The sequence below is a fragment of the Papio anubis genome, chromosome 8 (genome assembly GCF_008728515.1).
Source record: "Papio anubis isolate 15944 chromosome 8, Panubis1.0, whole genome shotgun sequence".
In the NCBI taxonomy this organism is placed as follows: domain Eukaryota; kingdom Metazoa; phylum Chordata; class Mammalia; order Primates; family Cercopithecidae; genus Papio; species Papio anubis.
Genome location: NC_044983.1, coordinates 66230590 through 66247101, shown reverse-complemented (window position 1 = coordinate 66247101; position 16512 = coordinate 66230590). Strand labels below are relative to the sequence as shown.

The following is a 16512-nucleotide window of genomic DNA, read 5'->3' as shown; positions in this document are numbered from 1 at the left end:
AGAGATTGGGGTGGGGTGAGGGCAGAATAGCTTTCAGATCTCCTACTTCTGCATTTTTCACTTACTCTTAAAGAGCAGAAATGAGCCAAGCACAGTGGGTCACACCTGAAATCCTAACCCTTTGGAAGGCCAAAGTTGGGAGATCTCTTGAGTCCAAGGGTTTGAGACCAGCCTGGGCAACGTAGCAAGACCCCACCTCTTAAAAAAAGGAAAGGAATGTTTTAGCATGTTTTAATCTATAATGTATTTTTTACAGGAGGATATTCCTCGTCAGCTTGTCTACATTGGTCTTTACCTCTTCCACATTGCTGGAGCTTACCTTTTGAAGTGAGTTGGGATATTTCATGGGTGTGTAAGTAGGCTGGGCAGATAGTATGCTGACCTGTCTTAATTGGTAATTAATCTTCCCATTTTCAATTTGCTCTTTTAACAGCTTGAATCATCTAGGACTTGTTCTTCTGGTGCTACATTATTTTGTTGAATTTCTTTTCCACATTTCCCGCCTGTTTTATTTTAGCAATGAAAAGTATCAGAAAGGGTAAGTTGTTTAGCCATTCTATTTCTCGTGTAGTAAGTATTTAAAGTCATTGCCTGACATTGCCAAGATCCATGGCTTTTGGCCATTATATTACTTTTTAAGCGATTAGTAGCCGCTTTAAATAAAATGAAATTATTTCTCTATTCAGACTTTGTATTTTACTCTCTAAAATGGAGCCTTTCTCAGCTAGAGAGATACTGAATTATATCTTGCAATTTTGAAGACTTTGTGGGTTTACTTTTCTGTTATAACTTCTACTTTGTTTATTGAATCGTTTTTCTTTTGGAGGAGTGATAGAGAAGTGAACTCTCAGAAGAAAATGAAACAATAGATAATTAGCCTTATAGATAACTAAAATATATTGATGGGGAAATTGAACTGAAAACAGAATTGGAGAGGTATAACTTGTAATTAGTGCAAAGTTGTCTTTAAAAAAGTAAAACTGGGACTCTTAATTGAGAATTAGGCATCCTGTTCTTTATAACACAACTTTTTTGGCTTGTTTTGTCCAACATTTTCCAAAATTATTCTGAATACTAGTAGTTCTGAGGAACATTAATAGTTCTTACACAAGAAAAGAGATAAGCTAAACAGAAAATTAAACATTTATTTACTGGATTTTTTTAGAAATTTAAATAGGCTAGTATGTGTTATATCTCTTTGAGTGTGGTATATAGGCTTTCCCAGATATTTGACACAAAATTCTTTTTTGCAGAATAAGAAATGCTATTTTAATATGCCTTTACTTAATAGGAATCTAGTTTCTTTTTTTTTATTTATTTATTTTGAGAGGGAGTTTCGCTGTTGTTGCCCAGGCTGGAGTGCAGTTGCACGATCTCGGCTCACTGCAACTTCCACCTTCCGGTTTCAAGCGATTCTCCTGCCTCAGCCCCCCAAGTAGCTGGGATTACAGGCGTCTGCCACCACGCCTGACTTAGGAATCTAATTTCTAATAGAATCTTGTTTTTGAGATTTCAGGAATTTGACTTACAGTCTTTTTCTTGCAGATTTTCTCTGTGGGCAGTTCTTTTTGTTTTTGGAAGACTTCTGACTTTAATTCTTTCAGTACTGACTGTTGGTTTTGGCCTTGCAAGAGCAGAGAATCAGAAGCTGGATTTCAGTACTGGAAACTTCAATGTGTTGGCTGTTAGGTATAATCAATTTAACTTTTTTTTCACTTTATACAGCTAGATAATATATATTATCAGTTTCTCTATGTTGAATCATCTAAAAAAAGGATGAATATGAGGTTGGGGAAAATACTCATTTGATTTTATTTCATACCTTTTGCTATTTTACATGTCTAAAGTGAAGTACTAAAGCGTTTAACTTTTAGGATAAATTATTAATGCACTGATAATACAATTTTCTCAAAATTGTTACTAAATACTATTAAAGAAGATAGAATGTATTCAATGGCATTGTTTTTTATACACTGTAACTTTTGATTTCTTAATATTTCTTAGAATTGCTGTTCTGGCATCCATTTGCATTACTCAAGCATTCATGATGTGGAAGTTCATTAATTTTCAGCTTCGGAGGTGGAGGGAACATTCTGCTTTTCAGGCACCAGCTGTGAAGAAGAAACCAACAGTAACTAAAGGCAGATCTTCTAAAAAAGGAACAGGTTTGTATTTAGTAAGCAATGAAAAACTCATAGAAGTAGAAAACTTTTAAAAAATTTGTTGTGGGATCTTACTTATTAGTTTGAAGGTCTTATAAAGAAAATATTATTCTGCTTTTTAACAAAATTAGAGGCAAAGTAATCTTACTGCATTCCACAATTGGGTGATCCCTTGGATGAGGAAACTCAGTTACTCCCCTCAAAAGCTGTCCACTAAATTTCTCTTTGACAAGTTTTCCCTTCTTGGTTACCTTTGAGCCACTTTAGACCAAACTTTATGGACAGGTTTAGTGGATAACTAAACTAGAGGATGGTCGTTTGTTTTCAAGCATCTTATTCACATTTTAAAAAGCTGTTCACAACCTCTTCCCATCTGCCCATTTGTCCCAAGTGGAATAGCTTTTTTTTTTTTTTTTTATAACTTCTGATTGCTTGATTCTTTGTCTTTAAGCCTTCATTTAACCTGTTTTCTCTTTATGGCTTTTGCAAAAATTGAAAATGCATTGATACTACAGTTAATTTTTTCAGTGTGTATATGGTATTATGCTTAGAGCTGTAACACAGGAAGTTCCAGTTTTTAGAATACGTCCACTCTGGTTTACTCTTTTCTAAGTATTAATACCTGATAATTTACATCCTCCAGCCTGTTTTTTGTTTTTTTTTTCACGTTTGTCCCAGCAAGTCTTGGCCCTTTGCATTTTCTTAATACATTTTAGTACAATTTGAGCTGGGTGCAGTGGGGGGTGCCTGTAGTCCAGCTATTCAGGAGGCTGAGGCAGGAGGATCACTCGAACCCAGAGTTCAGGGTTGCAGTACACAATGATCGTGCCTGTGAAGAGCTACTGCACTCCAGCCTGGGCAACATAGTGCCTCTTTAGAAAAAAAAAAAAAAATTGTACAACCTGGTCAATTTCCACAAAAATTGCTGGGATAGAGTTGAAATAACATCACATCTATAGATCAATTTAGGGATAACTATTTCAACCTGATATATACCTCTGTTTATTTAGGTTGTCTTTCATTTCTCCAAGTAATATTTTTAATAGCTTTAATGGGATGTAATTCACATACAATAAGGTTTACCCTTTAAAGTATACATTTCAGTCACTTTTAACAGATGTTCACAAAATTGTGCAAACCACTATCTAATTCCGGAATATTTTTATCACTGCAAAAAAAACCCCATGCCCATTAGCATCACTTCACATTTCCCCCTTCGTTCTGCTCCAGTACTCTCTAATCTATTTTCTGTCTCTAAGGATTGGCCTTTTCTGGACATTTCATGTAAACAGAACCATGTGATATGTGGTCTTTTGCAATTAGATAATGTTTTGAGGTTCATCCATGTCATAGCATATATAAAGACTTCATTTGTTTTTATAGCCAAATAATATTCCATTGTGTGGAACCTTATTGTATGGATATATACCATGTTTTGTTTATCCATTCATCATTTGATGGACATTTGAGTGCCTTTTACTTTTTGGCTATTATTAATAATGATGCTGTGAACATTTAGGTGCAAGTTTTTGTTCGAACATGTGTTTTCATTCTCTTGGGTACATGCATAGGAATGGAATTTCCAAGTCATGCTGTAACTATGTTTAACATTTTGAGGGAACTGCCAAACTGTTCTTTGAAGTGGCTATACTATTTTTACACTCAGTTTAACATCCTGATATTCAGTTGTCCTTGTGCCATTTGTTAAAAAGACTCCTTCACTATTGAACTGTCTTGATACCCTTTTCAAAAATCATTATTTAAAAAAGTTTATTTCTGGATCATGAATTCTATTGCATTTATTGGTAGATCGATTCTTATGCCAATACCACACTCTCTTGATTACTGTAGCTTTGTAGTAAGTTTTGAAAGCAGGTAATGTGAGTCCCCAATGTTGTTCTTTTTCATGATGTTTTGGTTATTCTGGGTTTCTTACATTTCCATATGAGTTTTTATTTAAATGACAGGATCTTGCTGTGTTGCCCAGGCTAGACTTGAACACTTAGGCTCAAGGGATTCTCCCATCTCAGCCTCCCAAGTTGCTGGGACTATAGGCACATGCCACCTTACCCAGCCATTTTAATATGAATTTTATAATGAGCTTGTCAGTTTCTGCAAAAAAGCCAGCTGGGGTTTTGGTATGGATTACCTTCAATCTGTAGGTTGATATGCAGAGTATGAACATGAATGTCTGTTTATTTAGATCTTTAATCTCTTTCAATTATAGTTATCAGTGTATACATCTTGCAGTTCGTTAAATTTAACCCTATTCTTTTGGATGCTGTTGTAAAATAGAACCATCTTCTTAATTCCATTTTCAGATTCTTCATTGCCAGTGTATATGAAATACAATTCACTTTTGTATATTGATCTTGTATCCTGCAACCTTGCTGAATTTATTTATTCAAATAGGTTTTTGTTTTTTGTTTTTTGGTGGGAAGTCTGGATGTTTTCTATTGCATTTTCTTGCCAAATTGCCCTGTCTAGAACCTCAAGTGTTGAACAGAAATAGAGCAGACATCCTTGTCTTGTTTTTGATCTTAGGGGTAGGCATCCGTCCAGTCTTATACCATTAAGTATGATGTTAGCTATGGGTTTTTCATAAGTGACCTTTATCAGGTTGAGGAAGTTCCCCTCTGATTCCTGGTTTGTTTATTTTTGTCATGGAAGGTTGTTAGATTTTGTCAACTGCTTTTTTTCCTGCATCTATTAAGATAACCTCGTGGGGTTTTCTTAATTTTTTCTGTTGGTATTATAGATTACATTGATTTTCAGATGTTAAACAAATGTTACATTCCTGGGATAAATTTCACTTGGTTATGGTGTATGATCCTTTTTATCTCTTGATGGATTTGGTATGCAAGTATTTTGTTGAGGTTTTTTTGTGTCTGTATTCATAAAAGATACTGGTGTGTATTTTTCTTGTAACATCCTTGTCTGGTTTTAGTATCAAGATAGTACTGGCTTCATAGAACGAACTGGGCAGTGTTTTTTCCTTTTCTGTTTTTTGGAAGAGTTCTTCACTTGATCTTAGCCAAAATGCCAAGAAACAGTGGAAGAGTTGTTGAAGGAGATATTTTATAGGTTTCTGTATAGGAATCTCATACATTTTTCATTAAACTTATTCTCAGATATTTTCTTTTTTAAGCTAATGTACATGCTTTTTTTAAAAAACAATTTTAACTATTTGTTATGTAGTAATGCCATTTGTTTTCTTTAAGATACTATCCATGTACTGAAAAAATCTTCCTAATTCACTTAAAGTTTACACTAAAATATACAGTTATATCATCTATAAATATTATACCTTTTCATTTTCTTTCTGTATTACACTAGCTAGGACTATACCATAATATTGAATACAAGAAATGAATACTCTTGTTCCTCATATAAGAGGGAGACCTTTCAGTAGTTCATTATTAAGAATGTTTTGTAGATGCCCTTTACTCAGTTCTCTTGTATTATATTTTTTACTAAGAGTTTGTGTCCATGACTTGTAGAATGTTAAGAAATGCTTTTTCTGCAACATTTAGTCATAGAGTTTTTCTTTATTCTGTTAATGTTGTGAATTGCATTGACTATCAATGTTAAAATAATTTTGCATTTCTGACATGCATCCAAGTTGGTGATAATACAGTAGTCTCCCTGGGGGAATACATTCCAAAACCTCCAATGGATGCCTGAATCCAGGGGTGGTATCAAACTCTATATAGTCATGTGCTGAATAATGACATTTCAGTCAACAGCTATACAATATATGTGCATACATGACTCATTTATGACACTGGTCCTATAAAATTATACTGTATTTCTCCTACACCATTTCTATGTTTAGATATGTTTAGATGCATACATAGTTACCACTGTATTACAGTTGCCTACAATATTCCATACAGTAACATGCTGTGCAGGTTTTTAGCCTAGGAGCAATAGGCTATAACATATAGCCTGGGTGTGTGGTAGGCTCTGCCATCTAGATTTGTGGAAGTACATTCTGTGATGTTCACACAATGATGAAATTGCCTGACACATTTCTTAAAACATAGCCTGTTAAGTGGTGTATGACTCTGTATACTATGTTTTCTCCTAATACAGCTATGATAAAGTTTTATTTATAAATTAGTCACATATAACAGCATATTGTAGCAAAAGTTAATTGAATGTGGTATTTTTCTCTCTCAAAATATTATATAGTACTCACCTATTTTCAGACCATGGTTGACTGTGGGTAACTGAAACATGGAAAGCAACACTGCAAATAAGGGGAGACCATTATACATCACTTTTGCAGAATTCCCTTTTTCATTATTTCATTAGGATTTTTGCATCTAAGTGTTTGGAAGTGTTCACCAACTAAGCCCTCTGACCTAGAGTCTTCTTTTTTTCCGAAACAGGGCCTTGCTTTGTCACCCAGACTGGAGTGCAGTGGCATGATCTTGGCTCACTGCAGCCTCAACTTTATGGGCTCAAGCAATCCTCCCACCTCAACCTCCTGAGTAGCTGGGGCTACAGGCACATGTCACCACACCACTAGTTTTTGTGTTTTTTGTAGAGATGGGATTTCACCATGTCACCCAAGATAGTCTCAAACTCCTATACCGAAGTGATCTGCCCACCAGACTCAACCAATTGGCTGGGCACCCAGCACTTTGGGAGGCTGAGGTGGGTGGATCACTTGAGCCCAGGAGTTCAAGACCAACCTGGGCAACATGGCGAAACCCCATCTTTACAAAAACATACAAAAATGAACCAGGAATGGTGGTGCACGCCTGTAGTCCCAGTACTTGGGAGGCTGAGGTGGGAGGATCCCTTGATCCTAATGTAACCCTTGAGGTGTCACTTCAGCAGCTGGAAACCTCTATGACTGGTGGTGCCTTCTGCCTGAGTATTGCTTACACCCTCTGGGCTCATTCCACCCACTCAGCCTGACAGGCTGTGCTTGACTTGAGCTGCTGGCCCAGATCCCACACCTGCCAAGCATGAGCCAGAGGCGGAGCAGCAGGGGGTGTGTGGGCAAGCACGCACAAGGTCTAGCCACTGCGCACAGCCAGGCACACAGGCTTCTGCTGCGGGGCAGGCAGCTCTAGGCACCAGCACAGGTGCTGGCTCTGTGTGAGGCTGCAGCTGGACCAGATGTACTGCATGTGGCTTCCACTGCAGGCATCCATGACTGGACAAGAGGAACGTGGTGGTATCCCCAGAGTTTGGAGGTGGCCAGAACCACAGAACCCCAAAGAGGGTGTCACAGCACTGCCTCAGGGAGCCCCTAGATCTGGGCTTCCCAAAGGACCACAGCTCTTCTCTGTTTCTTGTCATGCGCAGTGTGGTGAGCAGGGGGGCATGTTTCAGCCTTGTTTGTGCTACAGCCCTTTTAGTCCCGCCATTCAGCAGGTCCCAAGTTCTTGTCCTACATCCAGGAAGAATGAGGTACGCAGGCAACTGGAAGGTGAGCAAGGCAGAGAGGAGGTTCATTGAGAGGCGAAACAGTTCTTAGGAGATCTGGTTAGCTCCTTTCCACAGGCAAGTCATCTCATCATCTGTGTAGCCCTCATGGTTAGCTCCTATCCACAGTCTCATCATCTGCCCAAGTCTGGCTGAGTCCAGGATTTTTATAAGCTTCAGGGAGGAGGAAGTGCATAATGATTGGTCCATGGGCAGGACCAGAAAAAGCACTATAAGTTCTCACTCTAGTCCATGGAACTGGCGGCCGGGCCCCCAGGTTTCAGGCCGTCCCTGGCTTGAAGAGGGGGGCTTCACCAGGGGCCCATGCCTTTCTGCCGAGGAAGCTCTCTGCTTCCTGCTGCCATCAACCTACCATCCATGGTGCCTAGGCTGGTCATGCCAAGAGATGCCTGCAGGCCCACACCAAGCTGCCCTCAGCCCCCCTCGGCCTCCCTCTCATGCTTGTCAGCACCCACAGTCCTGATGGCCAAGGGAGCAGGGAGCTGGCATATCAGCGCTGCTCTAATCCCATGATCAGTCTCACCTTCACTCCAAAATAGTAGTGGATGCCAGGAGTTGCAGAGTGGCCAGGCAGCGGGAGCAGGCACTTCCAAGCCTGCAGAGGCAGTGGGGCTTCCTGGGCCCCCAAGGGCTACGGCTGGGTGGCTGCAGCTGCGCCCAGGAGTGCAGGGCTCCCACCCCTCCACCTCTGAAAGGGATGGGGCTCCTGCTAGCTATGTGAAGCATGCAGCCCTGGCTGCACCTCCCACACTACAGCCAATGTCATGGCAATAGCCACTCCATACGGGCTGCTACTGCCATCACTGAGAGGTGGAGGTTGCAGTGAGTGGAGATCATGTTGCTGGACTCCAGCTGGGATAACAGAATGAGACCCTGTCTCAGAAAAAAAAAAAAAAAAGATAATACTATTATTCACATTTTCTGTTTCTTAGTTGTTTCTCTTTTGGTAAATAGTGTTTTTCAAGGAATTTGTCTAGTTCATAATAAATTTGCAAATACATTGGCATAAAATTATTCATATGAACTTCATTATCCTGTTAACGCCTGTAAATGAGGAGTGATTCCTGTTTTTCATTTCTTGTGTTAATAACGTAAGCCTTTTATGTTTTCTTCTGTCAGTCAAAACCAACATTTGTCTTTTTGTGTTGATTTTCCTAGTTGTGTCTTTTCTGGATCATTGATTTCTATTCTTTCCCTTTCATTGGGTTTAATTTGCGGTTTTGTTTGTGATTTACCTTCTTGAGCTGGATCTTTGGAGCACTAATTTGTATCTCTTGTCAGTTACATTCAGTTAAGGGTAAACTTTTCAACACCGCTTTAACAGTATTTCACAAGTTTTTTGTTTTGTTTTGTTTTGTTTTTTTGAGATGGAGTCTAGCTCTATTGCCCAGGCTGGAGTGCAGTGGTGGGATCTCAGCTCACTGCAACCTTCGCCTCCTGGGCTCAAGTGATTCTCCTGCCTCCCAGGTAGCCAGGATTACAGGCACCCACCACCACACCCAGCTAATTTTTGTATTTTTAGTAGAGATGGCGTTTCACCACGTTGGCCAGGCTGATCTTCAACTCCTGACCTCAGGTGCCGCCCACATCAACCTCCCAAAGTGCTGGGATTACAGGCGTGATCTACCGTGCCCAGTCTGTATTTCACAGGTTTCATTATGTCTTTTTCATTATTATTCAGTTCAATGATATCTGTGCTTGGATTCCACTTGTGCTGTGATTATAGGTGCAAGCCATTATCCCTGCCTCAAACATCCATTTCTGTATGCAACTCTTATATTTTTGGAGAGAGAGTCAGTGAGACATTTGTTACTCCATCGTAGTTTGAAGAAGGCCATTACATTAGCCAGATGTGGTGGCACATGTCTGTAGTCCCAGCTATTTGGGAGGCTGAGGTGGGAGCATCACTTGTCCCCAGGAGTTCAAGACTACATTGAGCCGTGATCATGCCACTGCACTCGAGCATTGGTGACAGAGTGCGACCCTGTCTGAAAAAACAACAGTAACATAAATAAATAAAAAGAAGGCCGTAATACACCCCTCCACATGGGAATTATCCTAAACGCCAACTTTAGCATGTTGTAAACAAATATCCCCAAGGACTTTGCTGTCAAATGTGAAAAGTTTATTTCTACAGAAGGTATTTCTCTTGATTACTATTTTTAAATTCTTGTAACTTTTTAAATAGTTTTCTGTCCTGTCACTTTTTTCTGCTTTTAATAGTAGTTTTCTTTTAATTTGCTACTTTCAGTTCATTGTGTTAAACATGTTACCAGGTTTTGTGATTGGTTAAATACTGGCAAATAAATTTCACCTGAGTATATATTGGATTTTACATTTTCTTTTCTGAAGGTATGTTTACATATAAAGATTATTACTTGCATTTATTTATAAAAGAGTAACACAGATTCTTTTCTTTTTGCAGAAAATGGTGTAAATGGAACATTAACTTCAAATGTAGCAGACTCTCCCCGGAATAGAAAAGAGAAATCTTCATAATGAATTATAAACTAATTGATTAATGTCCCCAAAGAAATCTGCTTTCTACTATATCTTTCAGCATTAGAGATTTTTCTGTTCTTGAAAATACAGTCTGTGCTCTTTGATTTTTGCTATTGTACTGTTTCATGCATTTTTTTAATGGGCATTTGAGGGGAGGATTATTGCTATGAATGAAAAAAATATTTTAGCTTAGACTAAGCTACCTGCCTTCAAAATAGTTTAGGGACCACCACCATATTTTATTTTGTTTTTATTTTTGAACATTTTTCTAATGATTTGGAGAGAAAACTATTTACAAAAATTCCACATATCAGTGATACAATTTCTTGCTGTCACCAATTTTTTATAATAGCAGAGTGGCCTATTCTAAGAAGGCCATATTTTTTAAGTTATCTTTCAGGGTAAAATGGAACTACTATAAAGTTGGATGTCAAACTTTAATATGTTTTCAGTGTTCTCTAATTTTTAGGAATTTTTGTAACCTTTACACCTGGAAAAAAAGATTTGTAAAATCACCAAAACAATTGTGTGCTTCATTTTATAGGTAGTGGTTATTAGTATTACATCCCCATTTTAAAAACAAAAACATAATGGTTACAACATGTGGAGTTTTATTGACATACATATTAAATCAAAGTATATTCTTAAAAGTACTTGTGAAGTAAAATCTTTCTTGTGCATTTTCAATACTTGTAACCTGGAAATCAGAAAATATTTACTATGAACAGGAAAATCGGACTTATATAGCCCTTTTTGATATGTTTATTAATAATGATTCTTAATGGGGCTCATAATAAGTTTAATATGCACAGCATCTTAGAAAAGTTTAACTGCAAACCCTTTTAAAACATAATGCCTACTTGATTTATATCTATAAAAAGAATGTCAGGTAATTATATTTGGAAAACATTTAATGCACTAACTTTAAAGAAATTGAAAATTCAGGTGGATAAATAGTCTTACAAAAGACAATGTGCTTTATGTTATGCCTATAGCTTTGGTCCCATCTTTAATTGAGAAACATTTATCTGTATAAAACATATTTTTGGATAAATATATATATATATATATTTGTATCTCTACAGAAAGGCTCTAAAAAGCATTTGAGGAAAATATTTGGTTCCCTTTTCTATAATTATCCTTTAAGATCCGTATAGCTACATTTGGTTTATTCATTGTATTTGCAGTATATATATTGTTCCTTTCAGTGTTCACATCTTGTTCCCCATTTCTCACTTGTGTCACCAGCTGTTTGTGCCATTTTTAGTGTAAACGTTGCAGACCTATTAGATCTGCAGTTTAAGTTGCCATGCTGCTAGGAAGTTGTCCTTTTTCTTTCCAGCTGTTTACCTACTTCCTGGAAAAAGTAGTAGCTCTCTGTAGCATTATGGAGTTTCAGTGGAACCAAATCTTTGCCATTAAAAACTGGCATTATACTGAACTATACATTGAGAAATCAATCAAAATAAAAATTTTTACTTTCACAAGTTGCATCCTGGATGTTTCTGTCATTGTTGGTGTTTATGCTATTTTGGTATAAAACCTCATTAAAATGTACCATATTTAAAACACTTTATAGATATTCAGAATAACCCTTTTCAAAAGTGTGTTCTGCAAATAAACAGATTCATTCCACAGAATATTGGTGAGGACTACTGGGGGAATAGATGGTCATAACCAAATAAATCTGGGAATCGCTGGATTGAACTAACCTAAAGGTGTCTATTATGGGACCATTCAGTCCTTAATATGCAAATGTGTTCCCTGGTGCACCAAGAATGTTGGCAGTGTGGGTATAATATGCAGTATTTCCCACCTTATTTGCCTGTAGAATTTTCTGTTCATCAAATTACTACAGCACTTTGTTTTCTACAGCATACACTGTGTTTATGCAAAGAAAAAAAGCCCTTGATATGTAGTTACCAAGGGCTTACGTATACACACAAGCACATATACACACAAGTATGATTATAAATTATGAGCCCTACACCCTGCTCTCAAATGTGCTGAGGAAAGTCTGTACTGGCTTCCAGATCCTGCAGAGCCTGTCATTATCATCCAGACTCAAGTCGAGCTTGGAAGCATGATGGGAATCCTGTAGGGACCTACACCTGGACAAGGCTCATGACTCTGTCTTAAACCCTGGGGAACCATGAATTAGTTGCTTTGCTGCTCCGGGGTTTAGTCTTTCCCTCCACAAAATGCCTCTTTGCTGCATTTTTTTAAATTCTAAATTGACAATTTATAATTGTATGTGGGGGTCCAAAGTGGTGGTATGATTTATGAGTATAATATGGAGTAATTAAGCTAGTTAACATCCATCACCTCAAATACTTAACATTTTTTGTGATTAGAACATTTAAATTTAGTTTTGAAATGTATAATACTATTATTAACTATATTTACCATGCTGTGCAATAGAACTAAAAAGAAATTCCTTCTGCCATATTTCATACCCTTTGACCATCGTCTCCCCATACCCCTCAGCCCCCAGCCTTTGTAACCATCATTCTACACTCTGATTCTGTGAGTTTGTTTTAGATTCCACATACGAGTAAATAATGTGCCGTATTTGTCTTTCTGTGCCTGGTTTACTTAGCAAAATGTCCTTCAGTTTCATCCATGTTGTCACAAATGACAGAATGTCTTTTTTAAAGGCTGATTAGTATTCCATTGTGTGTATATACCCCATTTTCCACATTTTCTTTAGCCATTCATCTGCTGATAGAGCAGACCTTAGGTTGATTCCGTAACTTGGCTATTGTGAATATAGTGCTACAGTGAACTTGGGGCTGCAAACATCTCTTCGACACACTGATTTCAAATCTTTGGGTTGAATTCCCAGAAGTGGGATTGCTAGATCATGTGGTAATTCTATATTTAGTTTTTTGAAGAACTTCAGTTTTCCTTAATGGCTGTGCTAATTTACATTCTTAACAGTGTATATGGGTTCCCTTTTCTCCATATCCTTGCCCACATCTGTTATCTTTTGTCTTTGTTATGATAGCCATTGTGACAGGTGTAAGATGACATCATATTGTGGTTTCAGTTGGCAGTTTTTCCATTATGTTTCCTTTAGTAGTGTTACAGTTTCTGGTCTTACACTTAAGGCCTTAATCTATTTTTGAGTTGATTTTTGCATATAGGTAAGACAAAGGTCCAATTTCATTCTGCATGTGAGTATCTAGTTTTCCTATCACCATTTGTTGAAGAGACTATTCTTTTCCCATTGTATATTCTTGGCATCTTTGTGGAAAAGCAGTTGACCATGTGCATACCTGGGTTCATTTATGGGCTCTCTGTTCTGTTTCATATGTACTTGGTGTTTCTTTTTTTTGTTACATTTTGTTTTTGTTTGTCTTGCAAGTACCATGTATACTTTTGTTTTTTAAAATACATACACAGGGAGCCAGGGGTCTCACTATATTGCCCAAGCTGGTGTCAAACTCCTGGCCTTGAACAATGCTCCTGCCTTACTATGCCAAAGTGCTGGGATTACAAGTGTGATTACTAACATTTTTTTTCAATAGTTTTTGGGGAACAGATGGTTTGGGTTACATGGATAAGTTATTTGGTGGTGATTTCTGAAATTTTGGTGCGCTTCCCACGTGAGCAGTGTACAGTGTACCCAATGTGTAGTTTTTTATCCCTCAATCCCCTCCTATCCTTCCCTGAGTCCCCAAAATCCATTATATCGTTCTTATGCCTTTACATCCTCATAGCTTAGTTCCCACTTGTAAGTGAAAACATATGATATTTGGTTTTCCATTCCTGAGTTACTTCACTTAGAAAAATGGTCTCCAGCTCCATCCACATTGCTGCAAATGCCATTATTTTATTCCTTTTTGTGGCTGAGTAGTAGTCCACGGTATAAATATACCACATTTTCCTTATCAAGGTGTTGGTTGATGGGCATTTAGGCTGGTTCCATATTTTTGCAATTGCAAATTGTGTTGCTATAAACATGTGTGTGCAAGTGTCTTTTTCATGTAATGACTTCTTTTCCTCTGGGCAGATACCAAGTAGAAGGACTGCTGAATCAAATGGTAGTTTTACTTTTAGTTTTTTAAGGAATCTCCATACTGTTTTCTATAGTGGTTGTACTGGTTTACATTCACACCAGCAGTTTAAAAGTTCCCTTTGACAACATCCATGTTAATATCTTTTTTTTTTTTTTTTAATGATGGCCATTCTTGCAGGAGTGAGGTGGTATCTCATTGTGGTTTTAATTTATATTTTCCTGACAATCAGTGATGTTGGGGATTTTTTCATCATTGGCTATTCATATATCTTCTTTTGAGAATTTTCTATTCATGTCCTTTGCGCACTTTTTGATAGGATTATTTGGTTTTTTTCTTACTGATTTGTTTGATTTCCTTGTAGATCTGGTTATTAATCCTTTGTTGGATACATAGTTTGTGAATATTTTCTCCTACTCTGTGGGTTGTCTGTTTATTCTGATTATTTCTTTTGCTGTGCAGAAGCTTTTTAGTTTAATTAGGTCCCATCTACTTGTTTTTTCTTTGTTGCATTCGCTTTTGAGTTCTTGGTCATGAACTCTTTGCGTAAGCCAATGTCTAGAAGAGTTTTTCTGATGTTATCTTCTAGAATTTTTATGGTTTCAGGTCTTAGATTTAAGTCTTTGATCCATCTTGAGTTGATTTTTGTATAAAGTGAGAGATGGGGATCCAGTTTCATTCTACATGTGGCTTGCCAGTCATCCCAGCACCATTTGTTGAATAGGGTGTCCTTTCCCTACTTTATGTTTTTGTTTGCTTTGTTTAAGATCAGTTGGCTGTAAGTATCTGGCTTTATTTCTGAGTTCTCTATTCTGTTCCACTGGTCTGTGTGCCTATTTTTATACCATGACCTTGCTGTTTTGGTAACTATAGCCTAGTTTGAAGTTGGGTAATGTGATACCTCCAGATTTGTTCTTTTTGCTTAGTCTTGCATTGGCTATGTGAGCTCTTTTTATGGATCCATATGAATTTTAGGATTGTTTTTTCTAGTTCTATGAAGAATGATGATGGTATTTTGATGGGAATTGCATTGAATCTGTAGATTGCTTTTGGCAGTTTGGTCATTTTCCCAATATTGATTCTACCCATCCGTGAGCATGAAATGTGTTTCCATTTGTTTGTGTCATCCATGATTTCTTTCAGCAATGTTTTGTAGTTTTCCTTATAGAGGTCTTTTACCTCCTTGGTTAGGTATATTCCTAAGTTTTGGGGGTTTGTTTGTTTGTTTTGCAGCTGTCATAAAAAGAGATTCCGTTCTTGATTTGATTCTCAGCTTGGTCATTGTTGGTGTATAGCAGTACTACTGGTTTGTGCAGTTGATTTTGTATCCTGAGATTTTACTGAATTCATTATCAAATCTAGGAGCTTTTTGGATGAGTCTTTAGGGTTTTCTAGGCACATGATCATATCACCGTTAAACAGCAACAGTTTTAATTCCTCTTTACTGCCTTGGATGCCCTTTATTTCTTTCTCTTGTCAGATTGCTCTGGCTAGACTTCCAGTACTATATTGAATAGTAATGATGAAAGTGGGCATCCTTGTCTTGGTCTAGTTCTCAGGGGAAATGCTTTCAGCTTTTCCCCATTCAGTATAATGTTGGCTGTGGGTCTGTCATAGATTGTCATTATTACCTTGATGTCAATTGACATAGTCCCTTCTATGTCAATCTTGCTGAGAGTTTTCATCATAAAAGGATACTGGATTTTGTCAAATGCTTTTCTGCATCCATTGAGATGATCATAGGATTTTTGTTTTTAATTGTTTATGTGATATGTCAAAATTATTGATTTGTGTATGTTAAACCATCCCTGCATCCCTGGTATGAAACCCACTTGCTCATGGTGTGTTATCTTTTTGATGTGCTGTTGGATTCAGTTAGCTAGTATTTTGTTGAGGATTTTTCCATCTATGTTCATCAAAGATATTGGTCTGTAGTTTTCTTTTTTTGTTACGTCCTTTACTAGTTTTGGTATTAGGCTGATACTGGCTTCATAGAGTGATTTAGAGAGGATTCCCTCTTTCACTATCTTTTAGAATAGTTTCAGTAAGATTGGTACCAATTCTTAGAATGTCTGATAGGATTCAGCTGTGAATCCATCTGTTCCTGGACTTTTTTTGTTGGCTATTTATTTTACTACTGTTTCAATCTCACTACTTGTTATTGGTCTGTTCAGAATTTCTGTTTCTTCCTGATTTAATCTAGGAGGGTTGCATATTTCCAGGAATTTATCCATCTCCTCTAGATGTTCAAGTTTGTGTGCATAAAGATGTTAATAGTAGCCTTGAGTGATCGTTTGTATTTCTGTGATATAGGTTGTAATAACTCCTGTTTCATTTCTAATTGAGCCTATTTGGATATTCTTTTC

At 37.3% G+C, this 16512-nt stretch overlaps 1 protein-coding gene across 2 annotated transcripts in view; it reads left to right on the top strand.

The window, feature by feature from the left end:
* TRAM1 (translocation associated membrane protein 1) overlaps nt 1-11620 on the top strand; it is a 33536-nt gene extending 21916 nt beyond the window's left edge. For both annotated transcript variants that reach the window (XM_003902849.4, XM_017962087.3), the window contains exons 7-11: nt 257-327; nt 434-538; nt 1546-1689; nt 2005-2165; nt 10051-11620. In XM_003902849.4, coding sequence (XP_003902898.1) covers nt 257-327; nt 434-538; nt 1546-1689; nt 2005-2165; nt 10051-10124 — 555 coding nt within the window. In that variant the 3' untranslated portion in view covers nt 10125-11620. The remainder of the gene's footprint in view (nt 1-256; nt 328-433; nt 539-1545; nt 1690-2004; nt 2166-10050) is intronic.
* Nucleotides 11621-16512: the final 4892 nt, after the last annotated feature.